The sequence below is a fragment of the Abrus precatorius genome, unplaced genomic scaffold (genome assembly GCF_003935025.1).
Source record: "Abrus precatorius isolate BTA unplaced genomic scaffold, Abrus_2018 Scaffold7, whole genome shotgun sequence".
Lineage (NCBI taxonomy): Eukaryota > Viridiplantae > Streptophyta > Magnoliopsida > Fabales > Fabaceae > Abrus > Abrus precatorius.
This window is the reverse complement of record NW_020874417.1, coordinates 16,569,380-16,585,602: the sequence shown is the minus strand read 5'-3', so window position 1 is coordinate 16,585,602 and position 16,223 is coordinate 16,569,380. Positions and strand designations below refer to the sequence as shown.

Below are 16,223 nucleotides of genomic sequence, written 5' to 3'. Positions count from 1 at the left end.
CGATTGACACTCAGAACTTCACACACATATAAACAAGTGTTAATCACAGTTCAATTAGGTGAGGAAAAAGTGTTTATTTTCAAAGAAGTCAGCATGGCTTTTTGTGACGGTGATAAAAATAAATGAGCATCTCTCTTTCAAGATTGAGAACTTAATTTTACAATATAGAAGTCAATTATTGCATGATACAATTCTTTTTTTTTTTTTTTTTGAAGTGATTGTATAAAATGTTTCATGGAAATTGCTTATGTATATCGTTAGCTTTCTTAATTTACTTATTATTCCTAATCTTTTATTTTCCACAACAATTATCTCAAATCTTAAGCATCACTTGGAAAATTAAATCAGTATTAGGTTTATGTATGGGAAGTTAAGGGACAAAGCAGTCCCACATTTAGATAGGTTCAGTGACTTTTCCATGCACAACAGTGTTCAACGCCCTTATCTGAAAATGATCGAAGCCCCATCAATGTGGGTCATATATTTTCGTTCATTAATGCTTGGTTTCCTTTCTTGCTTAACTAAGTTAAAAGTAGGCATGGTTAAAGGGAATGATTGGGGAAGAAGATAGAGCTATTAAATATGTGGTGCATAAATTAGATGTTACTCTTCCTAAGCTATTGCTGGTACTCATGGACGCATATCGACCACTCTATATAGTAGTAGGGGAAGAGCCATGTGCATGCAAGAGAGTTATTCCGCAAGTCAGGGCAAAAAGCTTGTATATAAGATCAGGTTTTACACTGAATCAAGAGAATTTCACGAAATCTATGTAGTTGTGTAGACAGTGGAGAGATGATAATACATCATATATATATCTTTGCATGCAAATATAAGTGTGTGTATGTGTATAAAAAGGTTTTGTTTGAATACTCAATACGCAAAATTTACTTTGGTAAATTTTATTCATCAAGATATTTTTTTTATAATTGCAGTTAAGAGATATCTTGATTTATAAAAAAAGAAGAAAAACAAGATATTGATAGAGATATGATAATCCATCATATTTCCATTCAAGCCAATACAAAGAAGAGAAAGACAATTTTTTTTCATCACATAAGCATTTTCTTGGTGTCACCGCGTATATATGCACACACAAACAAATATATATGTTCTCACTCCCTCTCTCTTATATCTAGAACTAGTGGTTTTTAAACACCACATTGGTATCTATCTTATTGGAGCTAAGTTGGGTAGGATGGGTATAAATAATAAAGTTCTTCTTACAAAATTTTAACATAATTATATTCTCGAGACTCAGACTTCACTTGAGATTCCCGAATAAGTTATAAATTTCTGCAAAATATTCTACACATTTGATGGTACACATGCATGTTATGAAATTTTAGTTTTCTAAATAAGATTGAAAACGGTGAAAGGTGTTTGAATTTAATCGAATCATGAGAAATTCACAAATTCTTTATTTGAGTGCACAGTGATGGAAAATATTATGCATTTTCTTGAACAAAATTGAAGAAGAGGGCATTTTACAATCTTGAATTTTCATAAATTCAACTGCAGGTGATCCATCCGAATTTTAGATGTAAATAATTGGTTGATATTTGATCCAGCGATCGAATCTATCTATAAAATACAAATTGAGATAGTTTGTAGCTAATTTTGTACACTAGTAAGCAAAATAATAGGGTTATATAATGTGTCATTGTATATACTTAATGAAAGAAAGAGATGTTTCATAAATTGCATGTGTTGGCATCCATGTCTGTCAGTATATATAAGTGAGGAATATAGAAATTCACTCTATCTTGTGATATTGGATGGGGGCCATATGCTTGCTTCACACCTCATTTCATAATCATACATTACAGTTCAAGTTTCGTGTACGCAGGATATTCCACAAAATAAGAATGGCCCCTCCCCAAAACATGCTTCTTCTTATTTTCCTCTTTGTCTTCTTTTATTTTGTGATTTTATTTTGTTTTTGGGATCTTTGGTTAAGGCACAGTGGCAAGTGTTGAGGGACACCAAAGTGCCAACTAAGTAGTATTGAGGAAATGGAACCATTTCTGCTTTCAACTTGGATCCTGTATTTGAAGCAAGTGTTGTCACTTTCAGGGAAGACAAAGCAGGAGACATTGATTTGAACCTAAATCACAACAATATTTTTCCTTGTCCTGAAGGAGTGTACCCTCTTGGCAACTACATAATTTCTTGCCTATAAAAAGAGGGCAACTAGGCCATGTCTTTGGCAAGTGCATAATTTCAAAATTATACCATATTCTCCTAGAGTTGAGTAAAAATGGCTATCTCACCTAGCAAGCGCTTACTTCTTGTTGCTGTTCTGTTGCTTTTCTTCATCACCATGACAGCTAGAGGTGAGTTTGGTTTCATGTTTACATGATTACGATGCTACCAAATTAGAATTAGCCCATTTTTGGTAACAAATTATTTTAGATAAATAATCAATCATTTTTCAAAACTTGTCTCAAAAAGTTGTGAAAAAGTAAGCAATTATTTCTATAAAATAAAGTTGAAGGAAACACACTTAATATTGTATACATAATATTTTAATTTTTAAGCCTATTATTTATGTGATGCTTCTTTCGGTTTCTTGCAGCCAGAAGTTTGAGAGAGAGCAGGGATGAAGCTAAGGGTCAAAGCAATAATTTGTTTAAGCCAAACCATGAAGGGGCACAAGATAGCAATGGTGACTTGGATACAATGGACTACACGCCTGCAAAAAGGAATCCACCAATCCATAATTGAAGTCCCCAATTTTTTTTTCTTCAGAAATTTTTTGGTTAGAAATAGCACCAATTCACAGTGCTTAATTACTTTGCAATTCTATCTAGGACCTTCAATGTATAGATATCGTTTGAATCACCAATTTGTGTTCAGAAAGCACCAGTCTAGCTGCTGCATGAGAACTCACATATAATTGTGTAAATAGTTTTTGAAGTTATGACTATGAGAAATGTGAAGGGAGCATGCTGAGAGGAGTTTTAATTTCAAAGTTCTAAGCAGAACCATATACTGAATATTGTTGTTCTGTAGACGTGCCAGTCACAAAAAACAAATGCTTAATCTTTATCTTATCCCTATACAAGAGAATGTGAGAATTACAAGATTACGTATTATACATGTTTAATGTATATGAATAATCATCAAGATATTATTATTATTATTATATGTTCTTGTAGCAGGGGGATTATTTGAAGTCAATTCACAACTTATAAGCTGTAGAAATGCACGATGGTAAATAAAACAGTGACATAGGCATATACATCTGAGGGGTCCTTCGGTGCTCATACATAAACGACAACTTGGGCTAACCAGTAGTACATGTGAAAGACAAGAAAATGTCAAAAAGTTCAAGAAAATGTCTGAATAAGAATAATATTTTTTACTCCATAGTGCATATGACGTTGACAGATTTTAATAAGTTGATAGGCTACCACGTTTTAGCGATACTGTAACAAGTGTTCTCCTCCATGAAAGGTCTTCAATCAAAGATACCTGACGTTGAAAAGGAGCACAAAAATAACCATTCTTCAAGATATCAAGCCGCAGCGCAAACTAATAAAGGAAAACATTTAAATAAGTTAACGGTTTCTAAAAATATCATATTTTTTATTTTAGTTTTTATATAAATTTTATTTTATTTTAGTCCTTAAAAGATCTAATATTTTTAGAGACTAATAACTTATTTAAGTTTAAGAAAAATATTTTTATATGCTATATATTAAGAGAGAGGAATAATAATATGATGATAAAATAAAATGTTTGAGTTAAATTTTGAAAAGAATGAAAGAGGAGAATTATTTTTATTTTTAATTAACATGATTTAATTTAGTCCTTATTTACTATTAAACTGGGAAATCAATTGTGTTAAAATTATTTTATTTTAACAGAATGTCTCAAATTAATTATAATAAAAGTTTTATTAATTTTAATCTTTAAAATTGAGTATAAGTATTGATAAATAAAATCTTTTATAAAAAGTATATTTATTAAAATATAATAAATATTTCTCTTTTCACTAAAATTTTATTACCCTAACACACATTCAGGCCCAAACACTTTACCTACCCAACCTAATCTCAGCCTATTAATGATTCTTGGAGCGTTATCCATCTCAAGAGTTATGCCCTAGCAAACACTTATCCTACGATTTTCTGATCGTTGTTGCACACATTTGGGATCATCCCAATATAAAGGGGAAAACCCTTCATTGATAGTTATATGATATTCTCTCTAATTATCTCACTAATCTAAATTTCTTTGTTAGATAATCATCAGTTAATACAATAGACAATGTATTTTATAACATTTAATGAATTTATCTAAATACTTTTAAAGATAAAAACTCTTCAATTCAGTTAAGTCTTTTCGTTAGAGAAATAAACAAAGATACGAGGGAGGGAGAAATAACACAATTATACTCGTTTACCCTACAAGCTTATAGTTATATCCAGTGTAAACTTATCATGAATTTTACTATGAAGCACTTTAATTAGATACAAAGTTTATAATTTCTCAAGTATTTTTTTTTATAAGTCTCTTCAAACTTAATAATTGAAATATTCTTTTTAAACCTTTTTAAGTGAGACTTTTTTTTTATAATCTACAAGTTCTAATCAAGGGTCACAATGCTAATACGTACCTATATATGTAAGTGTAACTTTGAATTAATTAATTAAGAGAGAGCACGATAAATGAAAATAACTAATCTTTATTCTTATCATAACAAATTCAAAGAATACTAGAATGTTGAAGTATAGACTTAGTTGTTAGTTCACTTGCACATTTTGCAGGTGAAGATGTCTCGTTTTTTATTTTTAGAAGTATTTTTTAGTTGTTTAAGATATATATATATATATATATATATATATATATATACACACACACATAAATACATAGTAATTTCTTATAAAAAAAAGTTGTTGATTAAAACAACAATTATATTAACAAAAGTGTTTTTAAAACTATTTTAGCACGTAGAATAAATGAAAAGATATTTTACTTTTATCATAAAAGGATAATATTTTATTCTACAAGGTAAATCTTAGTGTTAGGTCTCATATACTCTTTAGTAATATGCTTTTGTATACATAATATTTTTTTTAGGTGTCAATCATCTTAATTTTAACAAGAGTTTAAAGTTAGGAAAACAAGCTACTCCACTCATTTGGGCTACCCTATTGTAGGCAACGAGACTTTGGTAGGTTAAGCTGAAAAACTTAAATTTAATTCAAGCTTGCAAAAATAATGCTTAAGTTCATCAAAGTTTGACTTTTTTTAAAAAAAATTATAGACCTAACATGGCTAAAAAAATTTAAATTTAATTCAAACTCGAATAAATATAAAAATCAAGTCCTATATTGTATTATAGACTTATCAATGAATTAGTAGAATTGTTTGATGTACAATCAAAATAAAAAGAGTTTATAATTTTTTCAAACGAACTTACAAAAAATATTCAAAGTAATATTTAATTTATTAAAAGCTAGCTTTTAATATGTTTTATTTATTTATTTTTTAACTTTTTAAATAATTTAACTCATACAAAATAACTTTAATCTTATTTCTTTGATTATTTAAAGTATTTGAACTAAGTGTATAACTAGTTTTACCAAACAGTTTTAATATAACGAGTAGTTATAAACTAGAAATTTTTATATCAACTACACATTATAAATTATAAACTTTTAGCTAATTTTATCAAATAGAGTTATTATTTCAACTAATATTGAGTTTACAATTGTTTATTTTTTAAAATTTTAAAAAAATATTATTTTGTTAATCTCTCCGTGGAAATGATTTATCCCACTTTTCTCCTTTTTTTTCACAAGGCTCAAACTTTTTTTTTTCTCATTCTTCTTTATTGCATAAAAATAAAAAATATATATATTTACATATATTCTATATTTCTCTCTATTGGTTTTTTTTTATTCGAACAATTAATACATCTTTTTATTCATCATTTATTCATTATATATATATATATATATATATATATATATATATATATATATATCTTTTTTTTTTTCTTCTTCCTATATTGCTTTCATCAACTACGCAAAGCACGAGAGGAGTTCTTTATCGGATTAGGCCGTTAGGTAGTTGTAATTTGACAAGACGAATAGTGGTTATAATCTATCTTTCAAGAGATAGAATCCGCATATCTGATCCTAAAAGCCACAAAGATCTTGGCTTTTTATATAAAGTTCATTTTGGGTTAAAGGGAAAAATAATGTAATAATCTTTAATTAATCAAATAATGACTATGTTAGAATACAGAATACAAATAAAAATATTATTATTTAAGCAATGCTTAATGATCTAAAAACGTGGATATATAAAACAAATATTATGCTATCGTATTTTATTTTACCATAGTCAACTTTTGGATACCTGGGAGTGATTTAACTATAAATGAAATTTAAGAAAGACACATGTAAGAACAATAAGAAGATTAAGGTGATTATGTTAGTTTGAAATTAAACTATAATACTAATTATTACAAATAAAATTTTTAATACTCTGAACTCTCTTTAAAAATTGTTTACTTTCTTATAATAGTTTTGATCTTACTATGCCAACACGAGCTTTTGTAGTGTAATATTAGATAACGGTTAGTAAAAATCGCTTTATATAAGAGATTAAAAGAGCAATTGTAAACGAATCATTCTCTAATATACACTTATCAAAGCAGTTTAGTTAGAACCGCTCTCCTAACTTAACTTGGATCTTAACCGCTCTCAAAACATCTAAATTTTAAGGAGCAGTTCTAAATAAACTGTTCTCTTATATATATTTATAAGAGTGGTTCATCTGTAACTGCTCTCTGAAGTTAACTTGGAGAACGGTTGCAATCGCTCTTAGAAGATCCATATTTCAAAGAGCGGTTGATACATAGAACTGCTCTCTTAGAGATTACAAAGTGGTTTACACATGGAACTACTGTAAGAAGTGTACATTAGAGAGCGATTAAGTCTTAACCGCTTTCGAAAGTTGATTTTAAAAAATAACCCTAACTCCCAAATCTCGTCATCACTGTCCTCGCGACTACTCTGTACTTCCAAATTTCTCTGTGATCCTAGTGTTCGCTAAGGTATTTGCATCATAGAACAACCACCGTTGACATTGCATTGGCACTCAGAAGGATTTTTCTTCATTGTTTCTATGTTTCTTGAAGCAATGTATGTACTTTCGCACTGAAATTTTCTCTCTATGCTGACTGGCACACACTTTTTTTTAGGTTATTAGTTACAAAAACATTCCTTCTTTCATCTTTGGCTTTAGGTGAACTGCGACCAAATTTGTGCCACAATATTATTTCAAGGTTAGTTAGATTGTATCTTTTATTTGTATTTTTTGAATACTATTGTCGCCTTACAGATAGCTTGAAATTTGTTTTTTAGTTAGTAAAAGTCTAATTCAAGCCATGTGGAACTTTAAGTTAGTTAATCTATGATATTGTTGGTTTGTTTTAGGGTTTAGAAATTTTTGAACATGATACGACATTGATTTTCTACAATGCAGCCCACTAATTTGAAAGTGCATTTTATTGATATGGAAATTGATGTTCTGAAACTAATTAAAACCTTAGATTATTTATTTTTTGTATTTTCTGTTCTTCCAATATCAACGTTTTGCTGCCTTACATGAAATGAAATTGCATTGTGTGGTATAAATGAAATTGATATGAATGAAATTGATGTTATGACTTATGGAATGTTCTAAATGCATTATTATTGTTGATGTTATGTTGTTAAAAATTATGTTTTGAAATTTGAAATTGAGTGAAATCTTAGTTTTCAATAATGATTGAATAAATCATTATTTTCAATCTTAAATTGTCCAATTTGGACAGTTTGTGAACAAAGTTATTCATTCAGTGGTTAGCAAATATTGTTAGATAATGTTGTATTTAATACTTAACAATAGTTTGGTTTAATGCATTTTTCATTGTCTCTTGGTGCATGTTTGATTGAGGTAAATCATCTCATTTCAAGTTTTGTATTAAGAGACTAATGCAAAATGCTGCCGAATTTTATCAAGTATAAAATACAACATTTAAGCAACAATTATTAATCAAGGTATGAAAAACTCTATTTTCAAATGGGATAGGGCCCTACCATATGAGACTTAATAATACATTCACATTTGTAATTATCGTAACCGTGGTTAGAGCAAATATGGATCAAAGTTGGATGGTAGCTGATCGTTTGAGTGAAGAATATGAAGATGAAGTGAAGGAGTTTATTAGATTTGCGATTAAACATGTAACTGATGTCAACCTTATTTTATGTTCTTGTTGGTGTTGTTTGAATATAATGCAAGTAAATGCGGAAGAATTGGAAGAACATCTAATGTGCAATGGGATTGATGAAAAATATACCTGTTGGACAAAACACGGTGAGATACAAGTTATAAGTACATTACATCACATCATATGGAATCAAATCTCTATTACTCAGAGACATTAAGAACAGATGAGAGAGATCATGTTGAAGATATTCTAAATATTGTTGAAGAAGATCTTAGAGATTGTCCAAAGATGTTTGAGAGGCTAAAAGATGATGCGAAAATACCATTGTACAATGGATGCAGAAAGTTCACAAGATAAGTTTTGTGTTAAAGCTTAATAACCTCAAAGCTTTGAATGGATGGACTGATAAAAGCTTCACAGAGTTACCAACTTTATTAAATGACATGGTAATAGAGGATAATGTGCTACCTACAAAAATATATGATGCTAAACAAATATTTGCTTCCATTAGATTGACTTATGAAAAGATACATGTATGTCTTAATGACTGCATTTTGTTTCGAAAAGAGTATGTATCACTAAGTCAATGTCCAAAGTCTAATGAGTCATATTAATTAAAGAAAGAATCTACACCTACAAAGGTCTTGTGGTATTTTTCGGTAATTCCCAGATTAAGGCGCTTATTTCGCACTGCAGAAAATGCAAAGCAGATGACTTGACATGCTGAAGGCAGAGTTAGAGATAGGAAGCTTAGGCATCTAACAAATTTTCCTCAGTGGACAAAATTTGATGATGAATGTGAAGACTTTGCAGCAGAAACAAGAAATATACGTTTTGCTTTGACAACCGATGGAATGAACCCCATGACATGCAAAGTAGCACCCATAGTACATGGCTTGTGATTTTATTAATATATAACTTACTTCCATGACATTGCATGAAGCAAAAATATATGATGCTTTCTTTGTTAATCTCTGGTCCTAAACAACTTGGAAATGACATTGATATCTACCTGTCTCCTCTAATTGAAGATTTGAAGTTGTTGCGGGAAATCGACACTGAAGTATATATGATAGGTTTAGAGACGAATCTTTCATGTTTAAGGCAATGTTGTATGGTACAATTAATGATTTTTTTGCTTATAAAAATCTTTCTGGTTATAGTATAAAGGGTCAATATGCATGTCCAATATGTTCTAAAAATACATATTATATCAGACTTGAACACTGTCACAAGAATGTTTTCATGGGGCATTATAGGTGGTTGCCACGAAGTCATCCTTTCAGAAAAATGAAAAAAGCCTTTAATGGAAGTTATGAAGAACGACGATGTCCATATTCAAAAAAAGGAGAACAAATATTTGAAGAGGTTAAAGACATCAAAACAAATTTTGGAAAACCATTTGCCAAATAAATTTCAAGTAGAGGTTGGAAGAAGAGGTCAATTTTTTTTGAGTTGAAATCATTACACATAAGACATTTTATTGATGTTATGCATGTTGTAAAAAAATGTATGTGAAAGTGTTATTAGTACGTTATTGAACATCGAAGGAAAAAAAAAGGATGGTATCAATGCAAGGCTTGACTTGGTAAATATGGGAATACGATCCGATTTGGCACCAGTGAAGAAGGGAAAACACATATTTTTACAACCAATAGCATGCACCCTTTCTAGAAATGAGAAACATGCATTTTTTGAGGCTCTTTCTTCAGTTAAGGTTCCTGAGGGGTATTCATTAAACATCAAAAGTCTCGTATCATTGAAGGACCTCAAGTTAAAAGGGTTGAAGTCTCATGATTGTTATAACTTAATGGAGAATTTGATTTCTATTACTATACAGTCTATTCTACCAAAAAAGATTCACATTGCAATCACCAAGTTATATTTTTTCTTCAAGGCAATATGTAGCAAAGTGATTGATTCTGCTAGATTACTAGCGTTGCAAAACCACATCTCTGATACTTTATGTGAACTTGAGATGTATTTTCTATCTTTGTTCTTTGATATCATGGTTCATCTGACCATTTACTTGGTTGAAGAGACAAAATTGTGTAGTCCAGCATATATGAGATGGATGTATCCCATTGAACGATATATGAAAATTTTAAAAGAATATGTAAAGAATAGAAGCCGAGTAGAGGGGTGAATTGCTGAACGATATTTAGTTGAAGAAGTTGTTGAATTTTGCAATGAATACTTATCAAATGTAGAATCAATTGGTCTTCCAAAATCAAATTACATACGAAGGATTTTAGGAGAAGATAGCACTGGTTATCAACAAATAGAGGTTCTAAGAGTACAACAGGATCAAATACACCTGTATGTTTTACAAAACACTCCTGAAATTGAATCTTTTATAATAATGCACAAAGAAATATTGAAGTGAGCAAATCCTAATAGAGGTAATTAGATTACAAAAGAACATAATCAGATATTCATTCCATGGCTACAAGAACATGTTTATGAGTAATTGATTGAGAATAACAATTCTGCTACAAAGAAGATTCAATGGTTATCAAAAGGTACTTGTGTTTATGCTTTTTCATACATTTCTTACTTGGTGAACGAGTTTACCTTTTATACAAAAGAGCATGACGAATAAAGTACTATGCAAAATAGTGAGACCACTCTTGTTGTTGAATCGCTTCATATATCGAGTGCAAAGGATAAAAATCTCATATATGCCAACATGTCATACTTTGGGGTAATTGAACACATATGGGAATTAGATTACACAAAGTTTCAAATAGTAATGTTTGGATGCAGGCGGGTTGACAACAACAATGAGGTTCACATTGACAACTTGGGCTTTATAAGAGTCGATTTTAAAATGAAGAGTTATCAAAATGACTCATTTATTCTTGCATTACAGGCATAACAAGTGCTTTATGTCCCTGATCTTATTGACAAGTCATGAAATATTATGTTGTTGTATAATAAGTTTAATGCTTTAATCGATGACAAATTAATGGAAAAAGAAGTTAATGTGAAGGACGAACCATCAAGAAGTGTACAACAAATATCAATGAGAGATATAATAATAGATGATGAAGACTTTTATGCAAGACATGATCATGAAAATGATATTTGGTTAAATCTATCATTTCATTTCATTAAAGGCCATAGGAAACTTATTGAGGTCTCTAAGAAAAGAAAAAGGTTAATCACAAATCTATTTAAACTTAATTTTATATTTTCTTATTTTACAAGTTTACTATTGATGCACTATTTATACTATCATAAGTTCGTTTTTGCACAGATGACATCTTCTGATAACATTGAAAGAGGTTCCCCTTTCAAGTCCCAACAATTGAAGAGGAAGAACACTCGAGGAATAACAAAATTGAAGGGCATTAGCAAATTAAGGAAGTTAGGACAAAAGTTATAGGTATTTGTTGAATTCACCAATGTTTTTATGTGTCTTTTAAGTTTATATTATTAATTTCAATAAGTGTCATCACTTTAATTATATTTTGTAGGTTGGATGAAATTATAAAGGGCAACCTATTGATCCTAACAGATCAAAATTCTCCTATTTTATTGGATTTGTTACTAGAAGTACAATGCCAATTAGTTTTTATGATTGGACAAATGTGTCTACTAATCTAAAGGATCATATTTGGGAGCAAGTAGAGGTAAACTACAATTCTTTCTCTAAGTGTAGTTTTGTATGTAATATATGTTGAATTTATATGATATGCAAATTTATTTTTCATTGTAGCAAACCTTTGAAGTGCAAAAAATGCACGAAGATCTCGTCTTGCTAATGCAAGTACAAAGTCTTTGTGTACAGATGAGGAAACATATCTTTGATAAAGACAGTAATTGTCTTTCCCATCCTCCAAAGAAGTATCAGAAATTTATTATTGTCACTTATCACTAGGTAGAGTTTGTAAAGTAAAGCTGCACAGAAGAGTTTAAAGTAATGTAAATACACTTTTATTAACTTCAATTATTATCTGTGTTCCACTAGGTAATTTCCCTTTATTTGTTTTTTTTTTTTTGAAATACAAAATTTAGAAAGAAAGTGAGGCCAATGCTGCTAAGGCAAAAGGAATGTCGTATAGATGTAGGCAGTCAGCTAAGGGATATGCTTAGTTGGAGTAGGATTTGATATGTATTATTTTAGGATATGTAATATTCAAAGGTTTTTGTTTTATGTAATCACATGTTCAAGAGTTGTAATTATTATATGTCTTTGTTTAGCTTGTTTCCTCTGGGTCTAATGTGACTTTTATACCTCGACATGTCCTATGGAAGGCTGCTAGGCTTAATAAATGAGGTGGTATTGATGATGAAGAAGTTCAGAAAATGGTGGATGAATTTATAAGTAGAAATAACTACATATAGTACTTTGATTGTTTGTCCTTCTATTTGAACATTGCAAAATTATATTAATCATTGATGTTTTGTTTGTTATAGGAAACCCTTTCACAGGCTGGTGCTGAGTTTGAATCAACGACTAGAAACAACATTTGGGTCAAGCTCTTGGTATAAAAGAGCATCCAGGTCGTGTAAGAGTTGCAGGTTTTGGAGTAATCCAAAAGGCTGCATTTGGCTCAACAACATCACATCCATAGCCATAATCTACTGAGTGGCAAAACATGAAGTATTGGGTAGCATATTTGACAAGTGTTGTGGCACAGTTGCCATAGGTCAAAGACTACCCATTTTCATGTCTGGTCAAATGCCGTTTAACTCTACTGCCACCCCACCACCATTCATGCTTGGTTCCATGTCACCACCTTTGAGTATTCTTACTCAAATACTTCAAGTGGTGGAGGTAGGTCACTATTTGTAGCCATGTAACAGCTAAAGAGATAGTTATACACTAGTTGCATCTGTAGAGATTCCAGAAGTACTTTTTATTACAAAATTAATTGACCTTTTAATTCAGTGTTAATGACTTACGATTAAATTTTGATGTTATCACATGAGTATGCATGTATTTGTAGGGTGATAATGACTACATGTTATATTTGAGTACCCCATATCACATGGTTGCAAGAGGGAGATTTTCACATACAGTGGTTGGGGACTTCTTACACAATACTGCTCTTCTTCCGAACCATGGTAAGGTCTCAATAGAGGTAGTGCAAAGACATGAAGAAGAGACTACATTGCCTGTTCCTAATGAAGAACAAACCTTAATTGTCTTAGAGATGCAATTGGAACTTATGTTGCCTGGCCATTGTCCCTAATCACTTTACGACACAAGGTAAGTAACCACAATTTTCTTTGCAAGATTCTCATGTATGCATTTAATTTTTCATTCCATAATCAAACTTTGAAATATTTCAGGTTGCCCCATCATCTAGTAGAAGGTTAGGGAAAAGGACAGGTCACACAAAGGAATCTATTGCTGGTATAAGTAATAAATGTGTTATTTTTATTTCATCTAAGATTTCTGAGTTGGCACAGGCCCAATGTGCTGCGTGCTTTGATATGATGAAGCTTTATATAAGAAGTAATTAAGCCATTGATAATGTTACAATTCATATGATAAGTTAGCATTGGAGAAAAGAGTTTTATGACATAGTGAGAAAAGAAAACATACAAGAGGTCATACATCGCCATTGGTTGAGTGCCTCCAGCATCAACCTTTACATTAGGTAATTCTTTAATTTATACCAATTGTATAATTATACCAAGCCATAGGAAACTTAATGTTAATTTCCTTATTTAATGCAATTTGATTCTTCTTTTGAATTATAAGATATTTGTGTGAAGCTTACTTGGAAGGGACAAATAAGGCAAGTAGATTTTCATTTATATCTCTCTATGAAATGGATGGAAACCTCAATCAAACCCCATATCAACATATAGTTAACATGTTAAAGCGTTATATGGGTGAAGATCACTTGGCTTTCACACCTTACAACGTTGGTTAAGTAAATCTTATAACTATGCATATTTGTTTTATAATTTTCATTATCATATTTAATTATTGTAATCTTAAACATTTATGTTCACTATTTGGTAGGGAACATTGGATCCTGGTTGTCATCAACACCTCTGATGAGACAATGTATTATATGGATCCCCTCCGCAAACAGCTGAAGACCATACCACATATGCAAAATGTATTTAATAAGTAAATATACATGATTTTCCCTGCTAGCTGGTCTATCATATATGAATGTGGTTTAATTGTAAATTTGTTCTTTCATCCTCCATTGTTAGTGCTCTTGTCACATATCAAGTAGAGAGAGAAGTGCAACTCTCTAGGACAAAGATGCATCAAACAATATGGGTCACTGTATAAGTATATATATATATATATATATATATATATATATATATATATTATACAAAAACTTTTTTTACTTGTAACTTATAACACTGTATAGTTTACACTCAATATTGTTCTGCATTAATCATGCTTTTTATGTTATTTTCCTCTACATATATAGTGTCCTAAGCAATCAAATAATGATAATTGTGCATATTATGTGTCTCTTCATTGGAGATGCTTTGCACCATGGACAAACTACAATCTCACTTAATGTAAGAGGACTGCATATCCAAAATCTTGATATATCATTTCAATTTCTTTTAGGATAGTGTGTGGCCATTTGGATTATATTTAATATAACTAAGATTTGTAACTTGTTTTCTTTTCAGTATTTTCCAGAGTTTCAATTACCAACCTTTCTTGACAACAGAATTCATCAAGTGCAAAGGGAGTGGTGTGCATATTTATACCATAGATATTTAAAGGACACATTAAGCACAATTGATTCTTAGTGCTGTTTTTTTACAAGACCTAGTCATATTTGTAAATTCATAAGGCAAAACTGTATAAATTGTTGAGCCTTTTTAATTGTGGTTCTCTGTAATTGTATCTGTACATATTCATCATTTTTTATGTATTAATATTTTGATACTTTGGAATGATAGATATTCGTATGTTTCAAAATTTATTTGATTTTTGATTAATAAAATGTAATGTGGATGTGGTTTATCTTTGTGGTATATCAGGTTGTTGTAATCTGTTTGCACTATTTTGAATAATATGGTTTATTAGATATGCGAAAAATTGGGATAATGTCAATTTTATTAAAACTCAGACAAAATTATTTTACATTTAAGAGAGCGGTTCAACAAAAACCCCTCTCATAATAACACTTCAAAAAACAGTTCTCCAAAAACCGCTATAAGAACTACACTTTAGAGAGCAGTTCATGAATGCCCGCTCTCAGAAGTAGACTTTAGAGAGCGATTCGTAATAGACCACTCTTAAAAGTGGACTTTGGAGTGCGGTTATCTTGGAACTGCTCTAAAAAGTCATAGATAAGAGAGCGGTTCCTTTTTGAACCGCTCTCAAAAAGCTTGACATCTGAGAACGGTTGACTCTTAACCGCTCTCTTTTCTTGCCTTTAAAGAGCGGTTAGGTTGAAGAACCTCTCTCCCAAACTATTCAAGTCTCAGAGCAGTTTGGCGCTTAATTGCTCTCTAAATGCTACTTCTGAGAGCAATTAAGGGCGGAACCGCTTTCCAAGGTTAACATATGGGAGTAATTATTTAACCACTCTCTTAAATGCAAGAATATTGAATAGCACAGGATTTTAGAGTACTAATAACCGCTCTCTTAATTCAAGCAGAACTGCTTTTAAATTTTATTTTTAGCGTAGTGTCCAATACAAGGTTTGTTTATAAAATTTCATATATAATTTTTTAACAAATAAACTATGACTCTAATAAGTTATTTTTAACTTATTTTAATATATTTTGATAAATTTTATCATTAAATTTATAACCTACATCATTATATTAAAAAATTAAATAAACGACTATCCAAACTCAAAAACATGCTGAGTAGTTCAGGCTAGACCTAGTTGGTAGCTTATTTAATTTTCTCTATGAAGAATGTGTCTATCATAACCTTTAATATCAGGTTTGGTTGATGCGCAATATGTAAGGGACAAAGAAGGCCTACATAGTAGATGATCAAAGGAGTCTTCCCATGTGCTATATTGAAACACTG

At 30.5% G+C, this 16,223-nt stretch overlaps 1 protein-coding gene across 1 annotated transcript; it reads left to right on the top strand.

Moving 5' to 3' along the window:
* The first annotated feature begins 2,139 nt into the window (after window positions 1-2,139).
* On the top strand, window positions 2,140-3,015 carry LOC113873632. The gene is made up of 2 exons (XM_027511835.1): window positions 2,140-2,336; window positions 2,579-3,015. The coding sequence occupies exons 1-2, from the start codon at window positions 2,261-2,263 to the stop codon at window positions 2,725-2,727; spliced, it is 225 nt and encodes a 74-aa protein (XP_027367636.1). The 5' UTR covers window positions 2,140-2,260; the 3' UTR covers window positions 2,728-3,015.
* The last annotated feature ends 13,208 nt before the right edge of the window (window positions 3,016-16,223 follow it).